The sequence below is a fragment of the Eutrema salsugineum genome, unplaced genomic scaffold, assembly GCF_000478725.1.
Source record: "Eutrema salsugineum unplaced genomic scaffold, Eutsalg1_0 scaffold_1, whole genome shotgun sequence".
Lineage (NCBI taxonomy): Eukaryota > Viridiplantae > Streptophyta > Magnoliopsida > Brassicales > Brassicaceae > Eutrema > Eutrema salsugineum.
In genome coordinates, this window is record NW_006256909.1 from 337,331 (window position 1) to 352,435 (window position 15,105).

Consider the following 15,105-nt stretch of genomic DNA (forward strand, 5'->3'; position numbering starts at 1 on the left):
AATCTTCTTAAACACAACGTAAACGTTTGTACAAATATCTTGAGAGTAGCCTAGGGAACAGTAATTTCGTGAACTTCAATTTATTCAATTTATTTAATTTCAAGCTTAGAAAGTGTAACGAAATTTGATTCATGTGATTCGGTATTGGTTCTATTTAGTTTCTATTGAACTCTGTTTAAATGCTTCGACGTAATTAATACCATATCGTTATAAAGTGACGTTAATAGTCGTTGAGATTTTTAACAACTCAGACATGGTTTCTTGTTAATGTATCCGTTTTTTTGGTCGAAGTTTATGTATCCTATAAATGGATGAAATGTGATTTTTTTTTTTATAATTCGATAATCAAACATACTCATATAAGGCTTTGCGGTCTTGTCGGCCAAACTGTTAGGAACTAAATGATTTTTTTTTCTTGTGTATAATCAAAACATTGAATCTTTTGATATGAAAAAGAAGAGTGGATCTGATCTTTTGAAGAAAAATAAGATAATATAGATCATTTATGAGATGGAAGACGACAAAAAATACTTTTAGAGGTAGAAGATATGGATGATCTCTCTCGAATCTTTCCTCTCATTACTTTGTTTTTCTCATTTTTGTTTTAAGTCAGTTCCCATATTACTTTATATATATTTGACTGCCTCTTTGAACCGAAGTTGGTTATTTTTTTTGGTTTCAAGGAAGTTGCTTTGTAATTCGAACTAGTCAGTAGAGGTAGTCATTGGGTTTTGGGTTTTATAATTCTTAGGATTAGGGTTTGGATTAGTTTTAAAATAGTTGATCACGTTGGATACACAAAAAATTTGAATTGAATTGTTTACTTTTTAGACTGGTTCAAGTTATTTAGATTATAAACAATTTATCACAACAAACTTTTACTTTGTCAGACTATATGGTTAATTTTTGAAGTGGTTCTCGAAATTCAACGAAAATATTTTTCTAATACTAAAATAGAATTAGTTTACGATTAGGATTGTATTACTAAAATTATTTGTTTTTGGATTTTTTTTTTGGTTTTTAGTTATCTAAAAATAAATCAAATTAAATTAAACCCAAACTGATAAATATTTTATAAAGTTTTAGATTTAATTAAAGTGAAAAATATAAATTAACCATTAGATTGATTAAAGTGAATAGTCCAAATTAACTGTCTATATTCGTTACTAGAAAGAAGAATAATAAATAAATATTTACAAAATAATAAGATTTTTTAGTGGACAAAACTTATTATTGTCGTCTTTTTGTATCTGAATTAGTTGTGAATTTGAATGTGAAATTTTTAGTTACCAGAAAATAAATTATTTATGACACAAATGTAAAATGGGTTAACTGGATTTTGATTTTCGAGTGAAAACTGAAAAGGATATTAATGTATTCGACAGTTACTTGCAAATTTAAAGTAATTGATATTGTATTTAACCGTGATTATACGTCATTTTGGTGATTATATTGCAGAAGACATTGAGATTTGAGACTTAGTTCAATAGTTCGGCGAGATGCTTCCCAACGAAAGCTAAGTAAATTCATATTTATCGTCTTCTTATAAAGAAATGATATGTTTTTTTTTCTCGTATAGGTTGTAGATCTTAAATCACATGGATGTACTGCTGGGGTCTGGACTTTTTGAAAAGGTTCTTGGTGCACTTTTTAAACATTCCATTTTAAAAATAGTATACATATATGGGACCTTTACCAATTAACTACTACCACCAATCATTCATCAATTGGATTCGAATTACTTAAACTTTATATAACGAAACAAAATCCAATCATTCATGAATATCACTGTCCTTGTGTCATATTGATTCGTCACGCAGACCCTTTGATCTCTATATTGCCACATTAATTTTTATTTTTCTTCACAGTCGGTGGATTTATGTTACTTATGTGCGTCAATTTTTGTGAACTGAGTATAGATTATATTTATATCCTTGTGTCTTTGTCTTAATTCCAAAAATGGGACCGTGGACCATCTTCTGACATGTTTCTTGTTTCTTCCAATCGTGTCCGTCCAATTCACCTTAGATCTCAGTGTGTACTTATAAGTATAATCCCAATTTAGTTTTTATTGTTTCTTCAAAAGAAAAGGAAAAAATGTTTTGATGTTTTCCTTTTTCCTGTGTGTGCATAGCTCACTGCGATAAGAAAAAAGGTTTGCGTTTTACATTATACTCATTGCGATAGCAAATACTTTCTCTTAATTTACATACCCAATTGTTACATACACCCTAGAAAGATTCCTATTGTGCTTTTATGTGCATTGTCCAAAAAAAAAGACGAACAAAAGACACCAAGAATCGTTGAGTATGTAATTTTCTTTTGTGGGTCGAATATTGAGGATGTATACGAAAGAAGAAAAAGGACACCTAGAATCTTTGGAACAAAATGGCCACTCTTAATTGGGTCTCATTTTTTTTTTTAAAGTACTGGGTCTCATTCATGGGCTGATATGGGTCCATTTAGAAAGTAAATCACGACTGGATATTACATTCTCTAAGTGATGCAATTACAAGCCCAATATCCACAAACAAAACAAAACAAAATACACGAGAATAATCATCCATAAGAATGAAAACAAAGTCGTAGTTTTCATAACACACGGCCACACGAGTAATTTGATCTCAACAATCTATTTCACTTGGAGAGGTTTTCTTTTCTCTATCTCATTAAAGCTATATGAGTACCTCTACTACTTCATAAGTTTGGAGTCTTTAGTTGCTAGAATGCGGTTTTTTATTTGAAATGATTTTGTCTTTACAATTTCTAATTTTCTACATCAAATTGTTATTTGCTGACAGTTACAAAGATTATGGTGCGACCAAAAAAGTAAAAAAAGGGAAAGTTTCGAATCAGTGCACAACCGAGATTTGAGATTTAACAGTACCAATTAAAAGAAAACACCCAATACAATTTATTTGATTATTAACTCTCACAGACCTTGAAGGAATTAGCAAGTCGAAGCAAATATAAAAGCTCATATTTTTCTTTGGAATTGGTCTCATCTTCATTGCTGAATCCTACCGAATAACAAAGTGTTTTTTTTTTCTTATAACAAATTCTTATTTAATTTGCGTAAAGAGACTTTTTTCTAGAGAGAGTTAGTCGGGACAGACAAATTGCATTTTTAGCAAGACAATCTACACGAATGTTATCACTGGAAAAAATGAAGCTAGTAGTAAACTTAATAAAAGATCCTATATAAAACCTAAAATCATCAAGTTCTGTTGCAAAAGTAGATCATCCTGATAAGTTCGGTACAATCAGAATCAGAAAAAACACTGATTAAAGAGATCGATATCAAACACTACATACCCTAAAATAAAATATCTAGCTCTGCGTGTAGAGGTGACAAACATTTTCTCGACTCCTCCCATTGTAATATCACTCAAGTGCAAAACGCACCCATGCCCACTAAATGATCAATCAATCTGATAGACTGGGATATTTTAAGCTCTAGTTCTCTCTATTTTTTACTTGACATCACTTGAATATTAAGTAGTTTTTTTGTTCTGCGAAAAAAACTATTTAAGTAAACTGTCTTTATTTTCTTATAAATACAGTAGGTAAGTAATTTACATCTCAATTAATTTAGCTAACGAGGGTACTCAGATCTATTCGGCGAACCTGAATTCCATTGTTTTTTTTTTGTTCGTTCGTTCGTTCTTCTGCCGATCTCATTCCCAATCGTAAAACCCTTTGAATCTATTGGGGTCGACGCCCTCGCTTTGATCTGGTAATGCTTGCTTCATCTCTTTCTCCTTCACACTGATCTGATTTCAGTTGGATCTCCATTTCGCTCTGTTCATTTTACATTCTCGATTTTGAATCTCACTCACTCCTTCGTCACGTTTGGATCTGTTCGCAATTCCTCTGAATTCTGATTCCCTGTGCGTTTCATTTTTATTTCAGTGAATCGCTTACTTCTTTTTTTGTTTCATGATTCCTCTCTGTGATATGGTTGGTTTCTGTAGAGTGTATTGCGATTCCTAATCGAGGAATATGCTGACGAAGTTCGAGACGAAGAGTAACAGAGTTAAGGGCCTCAGCTTTCACACCAAGAGGCCATGGATTCTCGCGAGTTTACACAGCGGCGTGATCCAGTTGTGGGATTACCGTATGGGGACGCTGATCGATAGGTTTGATGAGCACGAGGGACCTGTTCGTGGTGTTCACTTCCACAAATCACAGCCCTTATTCGTCTCAGGAGGTATTCTTTCTTCTAGAGTTTTTCTTACACTGCGTCTCCCTCCATGAGTATTTGTTTCATTGATTTAGGATATTCTCGCGGATCGTTTAGTTTATATATCTGTCATATCTTTGCTGGATTAGTATTTCATATTCTGCTAATGGGTAGTGCGCTTTTTATGGTTTAGCTAATGGGATTCACAGACTACATTGTGCTTTTATGAAAGATTCTCTGGATGGTTCAGTATCTATCTACTGATTGCAATTGTCTGATTGAACATCATAAATAGGCGTCCTGTGTAGTTTATTTCATTGACGACGTTGGGTGCTGCAGGGGATGATTACAAGATTAAGGTCTGGAACTACAAAACACACAAGTGCAATTTCACTCTTCTCGGGCATCTTGATTATATCCGCACAGTGCAGTTCCACCACGAGTACCCTTGGATTGTGAGTGCTAGTGATGATCAGACTATTCGCATATGGAACTGGCAATCACGGACTTGTATTTCTGTATTGACTGGTCACAACCATTATGTTATGTGTGCTTCCTTCCATCCTAAAGACGACCTTGTCGTATCAGCTTCCTTAGACCAGACTGTCCGTGTTTGGGATATTGGCGCTCTTAGGAAGAAGACGGTATCTCCTGCTGATGACCTGCTGCGTTTGAGTCAGATGAATGCTGATCTTTTTGGTGGTGTTGACGCTATAGTCAAGTATGTGCTCGAAGGTCATGACAGAGGAGTCAACTGGGCTTCTTTTCATCCTACTTTGCCTCTCATTGTCTCTGGGGCAGATGACCGCCAAGTAAAGTTGTGGCGCATGAATGGTAAATTTTTCAGATTTGTAACTTTTTTTTTTTGGCATATGGGTGGCACACTGATACACAGTTTTTTTTTTTCACATAGTTCGAATGTCAGATTAATGATGGTCATTCTTTTCATTATCATTGCAGAAACTAAAGCCTGGGAGGTGGATACATTGCGAGGCCATATGAATAATGTGTCATCTGTTATGTTCCACGCAAAACAGGACATAATTGTCTCTAACTCTGAGGATAAAAGCATCCGTGTCTGGGACGCTACCAAGCGAACTGGGCTTCAGACTTTCCGCCGCGAACATGATAGATTCTGGATTCTCGCAGTTCACCCAGAGATGAATCTACTGGCAGCGGGACATGACAGTGGTATGATCGTTTTCAAGCTTGAGAGAGAACGTCCTGCATTTGCTTTAAGTGGCGATTCCTTATTTTATGCCAAGGATAGGTTTTTGCGATACTATGAATTTTCAACTCAGAGAGACTCACAAGTTATCCCTATACGGCGTCCTGGTACTGCAAGCTTGAACCAAAGTCCAAGGACTTTATCTTACAGTCCGACAGAAAATGCAGTGCTCATCTGCTCAGATCTGGATGGTGGTTCTTACGAGTTGTACATCATACCGAAAGATAGCATTGGCAGGAGTGACTTTGTGCAAGAGGCAAAGAGGGGGACTGGTGGTTCTGCAATTTTCATAGCCCGGAATCGGTTTGCTGTTCTTGAGAAAAGCACCAATCAAGTGCTAGTCAAGAATCTCAAGAACGAGGTGGTTAAAAAGGGTACCCTGCCAATACCTACTGATGCCATATTTTATGCCGGTACTGGAAATCTTCTTTGCAGATCTGAGGATAAAGTGGTTATTTTTGACCTTCAGCAAAGACTTGTTCTCGGTGATCTTCAAACTCCGTTTGTTAGGTACGTTGTTTGGTCTAATGATATGGAGAGTGTTGCTTTGCTCAGCAAGCATACTATCATTATAGCAACCAAGAAGCTTGTCCACCAGTGCACCCTTCATGAGACAATCCGTGTTAAGAGTGGAGCTTGGGATGATAATGGTGTCTTCATCTACACAACTCTGAACCATATAAAGTACTGTCTTCCAAATGGCGATAATGGAATAATTAAAACTCTGGACGTCCCTATATACATCACAAAAGTTACTGCAAATATCATTTTCTGCTTGGATCGAGATGGGAAGAACCGGATTATTACCATTGATGCAACAGAGTACATTTTCAAGCTTTCACTGCTGAGAAAGAAGTACGACCATGTAATGAGCATGATAAGAAACTCCCAGCTGTGTGGGCAGGCTATGATCGCTTATCTGCAGCAGAAAGGATTCCCTGAAGTTGCCCTCCATTTCGTTGAAGATGAAAGGATTCGATTTAACCTGGCTCTTGAAAGTGGCAACATCAGCGTCGCTGTTGCATCAGCTACAGAGATTAATGAGAAAGATCAATGGTACAAACTTGGGGTGGAGGCTCTTCGCCAAGGTAATGCTGGAATTGTTGAGTTTGCTTACCAGAAGACTAAGAATTTTGAGAGGCTTTCTTTTCTCTATCTCATTACTGGAAATTTGGACAAGCTGTCTAAGTTGATGAAGATTGCGGAAGTGAAAAACAATGTCATGGGTCAGTTTCACAATGCTCTCTATCTAGGAGATGTTAAAGAGCGTGTGAAGATACTTGAGAATGCTGGCCATTTGCCTCTTGCCTATATCACGGCTTCAGTTCATGGTTTACATGACGTTGCTGAGCGATTGGCAAGTGAGTTAGGAGACAACTTGCCTTCTTTGCCTCAAGGTAAAACTCCGTCGCTTCTAATGCCCCCAACCCCTGTTATGTGTGGAGGTGATTGGCCTCTTCTTAGAGTCATGAAAGGAATATTTGAAGGAGGGCTTGAGAATGGTGCGACAGGGGCTGTTGATGATGAAGAAGATGCCGAAGGCGTTTGGGGTGATGAACTTGATATGGATGTTGATGGAATCCAGAACGGTGACGTGGACGATTCCTTGCAAGATGCAGAAGGAGCTGACGAGAACGATGAAGAAGTTGGATGGGATGTCGATGACTTAGAATTACCACCGGAGCTTGATACACCGAAGACTTCCGGTAACGCACGTTCATCGGTTTTTGTGACGCCAACTCCGGGCATGCCTGTGAATCAAATCTGGAGCCAGAAGTCATCTCTTGCTGCTGAGCAGGCTGCAGCGGGTAGCTTTGACACTGCAATGCGTTTGCTTCACAGACAGCTTGGCATAAAGAACTTTGCTCCGTTGAGATCGATGTTCCTGGATCTATTTACCGGAAGCCATAGCTATCTCCGTGCGTTTTCTTCTTCTCCTGTGGTGTCACTTGCCATTGAGCGTGGCTGGAACGAATCCGCTAGTCCTAACGTCCGTGGCCCACCAGCTCTGGTTTATGATTTCTCTCAGCTTGAAGAGAAGCTCAAGGCCGGTTACAAAGCCACAACGACAGGAAAATTCACAGAGGCTCTGCGTGTCTTCCTCTCTATCCTCCACACAATCCCTCTCGTTGTAGTTGAGTCAAGAAGAGAAGTTGACGAGGTCAAAGAGCTGATCATCATCGTGAAAGAATATGTCCTCGGTCTGCAAATGGAACTGAAGAGAAGGGAAATGAAAGGTGACGCGACACGGCAACAAGAGCTCGCTGCTTATTTCACTCACTGTAACCTCCAAACTCCTCACTTACGGCTCGCTCTTCTCAGTGCTATGAGCGTCTGCTATAAGGCCAAGAACCTAGCCACTGCTTCTAACTTTGCGAGAAGGTTATTAGAGACAAACCCAACCGTGGAGAGTCAGGCCAAGACAGCAAGACAAGTTATCCAAGCTGCTGAACGCAACATGACCGATGAAACCAAGCTAAACTATGATTTCAGGAACCCTTTTGTGATATGCGGTGCGACTTATGTACCGATCTACAGGGGACAGAAGGATGTCTCATGTCCGTACTGCACCGCCCGGTTCGTGCCAGGTCAAGAAGGTAACATCTGCACCGTGTGCGATCTTGCAGTCATTGGTGCGGATGCATCGGGCTTGCTCTGCTCTCCTTCTCAAGTCCGGTGATCCAATGGCAGATCTATTATCTCGCAAGACTATCACATCCACTGGATGAAGTAAAGAGACACTTTGAGCTGTGTTTTGTTCTTTCTTTCTATCATCTATATAGTTAATGTTATATTTTCATATGTTCAGAGCAACTTCAAGCTATTGGTGATGTTTTTACTATGAGATTGTGAGACTTTTTTTTTTCTTGGTTGAACGGTTATATCTAGTTTTTCTCCCATACATGTTTCTTATGTAATGACTATATCTGAGAATTTTTGAATTCATTTTTCGCCATAATTGAGATTACTCTCTAACCTTTGATTGTGTTTGTGTTATTGGGGTGATTTTCTGCTTACCATGACAATTTCATTAACAATATTGACTCTGGGACTGTCTGTAATTGTCATTGCTATAAATTGTATTTCCGGTTTGTCTTTTGATTTATACTATCGGTTCTGGTTTGGTTAATCCGGTTTATGCTATCTGGTCCAATAACAAGCTCGCTATATCTAGAGCAAGGGTACAACTGTAGTTTTAGGAACTCGTCAGGGTCAATTATGTGATTAAAAACTAAATACGCGATGGGGACTACGCAGACGAATAATTACAGCTCGCTCGCTCTCTCTCTCTCTCTCTGACATTATCGTCAATTTTCTATTTATCGTTTGGGTTAAGAGAGTTCATCGACGAAGAAAGCAGAATCGATGGGGGAAAGCGGCGGTGGTGGTTGTTGTCCGCCGATGGATCTGATGCGGTCAGAGCCGATGCAACTTGTTCAACTCATTGTTCCAATGGAATCGGCACATCTTACCGTCTCTTACCTTGGGGATCTAGGCCTCGTCCAATTCAAAGACGTGCGTACTCCTCTCTCTCTCTCTCTGATAATTTCGATCTTCGTTGACGAGATATGTAATTGGCGTATTTGATTGTGCATTTTCTTATATCCATTGCAATCCGTTTCTGGCGAACGATTTTCTGTGACATTGGACCTTCGATGGCCATTTTGACGGGGTTTATCTGGTCTCGCGAACTCGGCACCTAGGGTTTCATTCAGTTTTTCTAAGATTTGACGCATCCATTTCTAGCTGTTATCTGGATATTGTCATCTTTTTGTGCCTGTCTTGGACAGATTTCAACGCGCCTGATTGCTTATTTTTTCCGTTGTTAATCATTCTGGCTTTGACGTTTGGTTTTGAGTTCTTAAGAGATGATGTTACATAGATTTTCCTCACCACAAATTTTTTGGTCAATGCTTTTTGGAGTTTGTCGTGAATAAACTCTTTCTTATAAATCATTTTCTTAATGTTGATTTCAGCTTAATTCAGACAAGAGCCCATTTCAACGTACTTATGCAGCTCAGGTAAATTCATGCTTATGTGACTCTGTAGGAATGTAATACGGTCTCTTTCATGTATAATTTTATCATTAAAACGTTCATTTATCAAATGTGATAATATTTCTCTCCTTTTTGATGGGTTTAAGATAAAAAGATGTGGAGAGATGGCACGGAAGATACGTTTCTTCAAGGACCAAATGTCAAAAGCAGGAGTTTTGGCCAAGGAGATGCTAGAGAAAGAAAATGATATTGACTTGGATGATGTAGAGGTAAAATGAAGAGACCTGCTTTTCATTTTCCGTGTCATGCTTTCGATTTTCTCACGGAGATACCTTTTTTCATTCTTTCTGGTTTTGCCAGGTAAAGCTTGGAGAGCTAGAAGCTGAACTTGTTGAGATCAATGCTAATAATGACAAGTTGCAGCGATCCTATAATGAACTTATGGAGTACAAATTGGTTCTTCAGAAGGTATATGTTTTCCATTTCTTTAGTTCACGATTTTGAAGATCTTATGTTGGATTACGTAAGGAGTATTATGCTTTAATTATTTAATTTGCTGTCAACTTTGTAATTATCGGTCTGTAAGTCTTTATGTACCATAAGGATATCTTACGGTACTAAGGCTTTTCATAGTGATAAGTAGACTTCTATATTTATCTGAATGTGATCTTTTCAGGCTGGTGAGTTCTTTTCTTCTGCTCATAGAAGTGCCACAGCTCAACAGAGAGAGACAGAATCACAACACGGGGGTGAAGATCTGCTGGAATCTCCTTTGTTGCAGGAAGTACGACAGATGCAGCTATTCTTATATTTAAAGTTTTCCGAATTTCTTGTTTAGTTACCAACGGTTACGATAGTTCTTTCTAAACAGGAGAAGTCCATTGATTCAACAAAGCAAGTAAAGCTTGGATTTCTCACCGGGTTAGTGCCTCGTGAAAAGTCTATGGTGTTTGAGAGGATTCTATTCCGTGCTACTAGGGGAAACATCTTTATTCGGCAGACTGTCATTGAGGACCCAGTCATTGATCCCAACTCTGGGGAGAAGGTTAGATGCTTCTGCATTTCTCTTCAGTTCTCTTAGACATGGCAAGCAAGTTCTTACTCTTATACAGAAGTTCAGTTACTCTTTTTTTTTATATATATATAATTTCTGCTCTGATATGAACATGCTATTATTTTGAAATATGAACTGCGTTTTTTTAAAAAAAATCTACAGAGCCAGAGTTTGTCTTACATGTGGAATGCTAATCTCGTTAGAAAGCAAATTTTTCTTAGACTCTCAGTTCGAAATTGACTGTTTAACTAAAAAAAATTGCAGGCTGAGAAAAATGTTTTCGTTGTTTTCTATTCCGGGGAAAGAGCAAAAAGCAAAATTCTTAAAATATGTGAAGCGTTTGGGGCCAATCGTTATCCTTTCAGTGAGGACCTTGGAAAACAAGCTCAAATGATAACCGAGGTATGTATTATCTTTCTTGTGAATGTTCCTGCTGATAGGTGTGGTAAATATTCCATGATTATTTTTTGCTGCGGTAGACCATTTACTTCCCTGTACTTTCATTCTTTGTGCATGGCTTTCTTTGGACATGAGTCATAGATGATAACAAAAATTTGGATACTCGTTGGTACTCAGATGTCCAATAAAAGCTAATGCACGAGAACATGATGTTTTGATGTACTGATATTGCGTGCGTATTAGTTTTAAAGTCGGTTAGCATTCATGTGAGGGTGTATCGTAGGCTAGGAATTTCATCATGATACCCATATAATTATGATACTGTAAACCCAGAAGCTGTTTAACTATATTAATTCTTACACAATGTTTCAGGTTTCAGGTAGATTAGCAGAGCTTAAAACCACCATAGATGCTGGGTTAGGTCAACGTAACATTTTGTTGCAGACCATTGGAGATAAGTTTGAGCTATGGAACCTCAAGGTATTATCCTATGTAGATCAATGTTGAGCGGTCTGTGTTGACCCATTTGATCCATGCAAGTTAAAGTCATGTTTTTATGTACCAATTCCAGGTGCGCAAAGAGAAAGCTATCTATCATACTTTGAACATGCTAAGTCTTGACGTGACGAAGAAGTGCCTTGTGGCCGAGGGCTGGAGTCCTGTTTTTGCATCAAAAGAAGTGAGTTGGTTCTTTTGTTGCACAATTTTAATATTAATTAATATATTGCGTGATGGTGAGTTTACAATTATGTATCGCTTCAGAATACTTAAGTAGAAAAGGTTTGTTTGTGCAGATTCAAGATGCATTACAGCGTGCTGCAGTTGACTCCAATTCTCAAGTTGGATCAATATTCCAAGTTCTGAGGACCAAAGAGTTACCACCAACTTATTTCCGCACAAACAAATTTACCTCTGCAATCCAGGAAATTGTTGATGCGTACGGGTAAGTATCGTCCTGGAGTTTCTGACTCAGTTGAGGAAGTATCAAATAGCCTGGTATTATAAAAAATGTGTTCTAGGCTGCGTTTAGGTTCCTTTGATCAATTTTCTATGATCATCACTCTGCAGTGTGGCCAAGTATCAGGAAGCTAATCCGGGTGTATTCACAATCGTCACGTTTCCCTTCCTTTTCGCTGTTATGTTTGGTGATTGGGGGCATGGAATATGTTTGCTGCTTGCAACTATGTACTTGATATTGAGAGAAAAGAAACTTTCCAGCCAGGTGATAACCCAATTGATGTTACCTTGTTCTGACTGTGACCACGAGACTGAATTCTGACTCAGCAGCAGAACCTGCTGATAGTGTAGCTGTTTGTTTTCTTTTGGAGTTGCATAAATATGAAAGCAAAGGAAACTCACTTGACATTTCTAGAGAGCATATTATAGTCTATTCGAATATGCATTTTTATTAATTGTTGATGTTTTGTTCTTGCAAGTTTTAGATGCTAACTCTTCAATCGTTGCTTCCTTACCACAGAAACTTGGGGATATTATGGAAATGGCTTTTGGTGGCCGTTATGTCATTATGATGATGTCACTCTTCTCAATATATACTGGTTTAATCTACAACGAGTTCTTCTCCATACCATACCCATTATTTGCGACCTCAGCATATGATTGCCGTGATGCCTCATGCAGGTATACAGATTAGTTCTATAAGTTAAGATTTTTCTAAATTCAAAAAAATATGAGTAGCTGGCAGATACTTTGCAGTTCTGAGTTTTTTTTTCCTCTCTCTTTTCCTCTCTGTTCAGCGAGGCTACAACAATTGGTTTGATAAAGGTCCGGGACACTTATCCATTTGGTCTAGATCCTGTGTGGCATGGTACCCGTAGCGAGCTGCCGTTCCTGAACTCGCTGAAGATGAAAATGTCTATCCTTCTCGGAGTTTCTCAAATGAACCTCGGAATCATAATGAGCTACTTCAATGCAAGATTTTTTAAATCGAGTGTAAATATATGGTAGGCTCAGTTTGATATTATCTGACCATAGCGTGCTCTCCTTCAAATTCTATCAGTCATCATCTCAACGTCTAATTTTGGGGGCTTGCAGGTTCCAGTTCATTCCCCAGATGATATTCTTGAACAGCTTGTTTGGCTATCTCTCCGTCCTCATCATCATAAAGTGGTGCACTGGTTCTCAAGCAGATTTGTATCATGTAATGATATACATGTTCCTGAGCCCAACCGATGAGTTAGGAGAGAATCAACTTTTCCCTCACCAGAAAACAGTGCAGGTTAGGATCTTCGCCTAGCAATTGCTGTTACGAGATCTAAAAAAAGCATGTCATACGTTTTGTTTCACTCATCCTCTTTCTTTCCCATTTTTCAGCTTGCGCTTCTCTTTCTGGCTCTTGTCTCTGTTCCGTGTATGTTGCTTCCAAAGCCGTTCATCTTGAAGAAACAACATGAAGCTGTGAGATTCTTTCCTTTTTTCCTTTTCGTTTCTATATATAAAGGTTTTGTTTTGTTTTTGTTTTTCCTTTTGCTGGTCGTCTTCCTAAACGGTTTCCTTCTCCAGAGGCATCAAGGCCAGTCTTACGCTCCTCTTGACGAGACAGATGAAAGTCTTCATGTAGAGACAAGCGGAGGGTCCCATGGCCATGAGGAGTTTGAATTCAGCGAGATATTTGTGCATCAGCTGATTCACACCATAGAGTTTGTGCTTGGAGCTGTTTCCAACACCGCTTCTTACCTGCGTCTATGGGCTCTCAGGTAATCTCATTATCATCGAGTAGTAGGAGCTAAACATGAAGCTATTCATGGCTTAATATCCAATCCTTTATGTTTCAGTCTAGCCCACTCAGAGCTATCATCGGTCTTCTATGAGAAGGTCCTCCTTCTCGCTTGGGGGTATGCATCCTTTCTCACTCTCTCGCTCTCTCTTTGGTTTGATTAACATATGTGACCCTTATATTAATTAGCAAATCCCTTAATCGAGATCTTTTTGGCACTAATAACAAAACACAACAAAACAGTTACAACAATGTTTTGATCCTGATCGTCGGGATAATCGTCTTCATATTCGCGACCGTGGGAGTGCTGCTGGTGATGGAGACACTGAGCGCGTTCCTTCACGCGCTGCGTCTCCACTGGGTTGAGTTTCAGAACAAATTTTACGAAGGAGATGGTTACAAGTTCGCTCCTTTCACTTTCATTCTCGCCGCAAACGAAGACGAGTGATGGATGATGATGATGATATCTCATTCATTCCTCTCATCCTCTGCAATTTGCATATATATAAAGGTACAGACTACTTTTATTCAGAATCGAATTATTATTATTTTTGTTCTCCCCTTGTCTCCGTATTGAGGGTCAGTTAAATTTATTTATTTGCCTCTGTGGAGATAGATTTTTTACTACACAGAAAAGGAGAGGGGATAATGGGATTTGTGCGAGGCAAAACCCATTTTGTTGTTGTGTTTGTTTGAATTTAAATAATAATAATAAGCTGTTGATACAAATAATAAAATGAGGAATCGGACCTTTTCCAGCATTACTTTGCCTGCTAAAATCGTTATTAAGTTCATCTATTTAAATGTTTATTAATACTTGTAGTTCGTGGACCCACAATTATGAAAATAGTTGTAGGCCTACTAAACGACATAATGGCCCCATAACGAATTTTTAAAGCCCATAAAATATAATTATAATGGTCTTAGAGCGGCCCATAGTTAGTGGGCCTACAAGTTCTTTAAACTAAATAATGACCCAATAGCGAACTTTTAAAGGCCCATATATAATAGGTCTAATGGGCTTAGCAGAAAATAAACTAGTTTATTAAGGCCCATAATTCGTGGACGCACATATTGATAAACTCTCTGTAGGCCTATTAAACTAAATAATGGCCCAATATCGAACTTTTAAAAGCCCATATATAATAGGTTTAATGGGCTTTAAATGGAATAAATTAATTTACTAAGGCCCATTTTTTAAGCCCATTCGGCCCAATAGCGAACTTTTGTAAGCTCATTAGGCCCAATAGCGAACTCTTTTCAGCCCATCAGGCCCAATAGCGAACTTTTATAAGCCCATACATTATTATTTTTAATGGGCTTCGTAAAGGATATATCAAGTTAAGGCCCATAGTTCGTGGGCCTACATAACATGGCCCATAGTTCGAGGGCCTACACAAATGGCCCATAGTTTGTTGGCCTACCCATTGTTTGTGGGCCTTTACTAAATGGCCCATTGTTCGTGGGCCGATATGAATGGCCCAAAGTTTGTGGGCCTACACAGAATGG

General features: G+C 38.3%; 2 protein-coding genes across 2 annotated transcripts; both read left to right on the plus strand.

Annotated features, from left to right (window-relative positions):
- Nucleotides 1-3,597: 3,597 nt before the first annotated feature.
- LOC18028354 (coatomer subunit alpha-1) lies at nucleotides 3,598-8,353 on the plus strand. The gene is made up of 4 exons (XM_006411641.2): nucleotides 3,598-3,736; nucleotides 3,975-4,210; nucleotides 4,523-5,017; nucleotides 5,144-8,353. Exons 2-4 carry the CDS (start codon nucleotides 4,003-4,005, stop codon nucleotides 8,089-8,091), a joined length of 3,651 nt encoding a protein of 1,216 aa, XP_006411704.1. The 5' UTR covers nucleotides 3,598-3,736; nucleotides 3,975-4,002; the 3' UTR covers nucleotides 8,092-8,353.
- A 335-nt stretch (nucleotides 8,354-8,688) lies between these two features.
- On the plus strand, nucleotides 8,689-14,360 carry LOC18028355 (V-type proton ATPase subunit a3). The gene is made up of 18 exons (XM_006411642.2): nucleotides 8,689-8,927; nucleotides 9,389-9,433; nucleotides 9,556-9,678; nucleotides 9,770-9,877; nucleotides 10,086-10,193; nucleotides 10,281-10,454; nucleotides 10,728-10,865; nucleotides 11,235-11,342; nucleotides 11,434-11,541; nucleotides 11,657-11,805; nucleotides 11,931-12,084; nucleotides 12,340-12,500; nucleotides 12,617-12,823; nucleotides 12,915-13,098; nucleotides 13,194-13,277; nucleotides 13,383-13,576; nucleotides 13,655-13,714; nucleotides 13,840-14,360. Exons 1-18 carry the CDS (start codon nucleotides 8,778-8,780, stop codon nucleotides 14,042-14,044), a joined length of 2,460 nt encoding a protein of 819 aa, XP_006411705.1. The 5' UTR covers nucleotides 8,689-8,777; the 3' UTR covers nucleotides 14,045-14,360.
- Nucleotides 14,361-15,105: the final 745 nt, after the last annotated feature.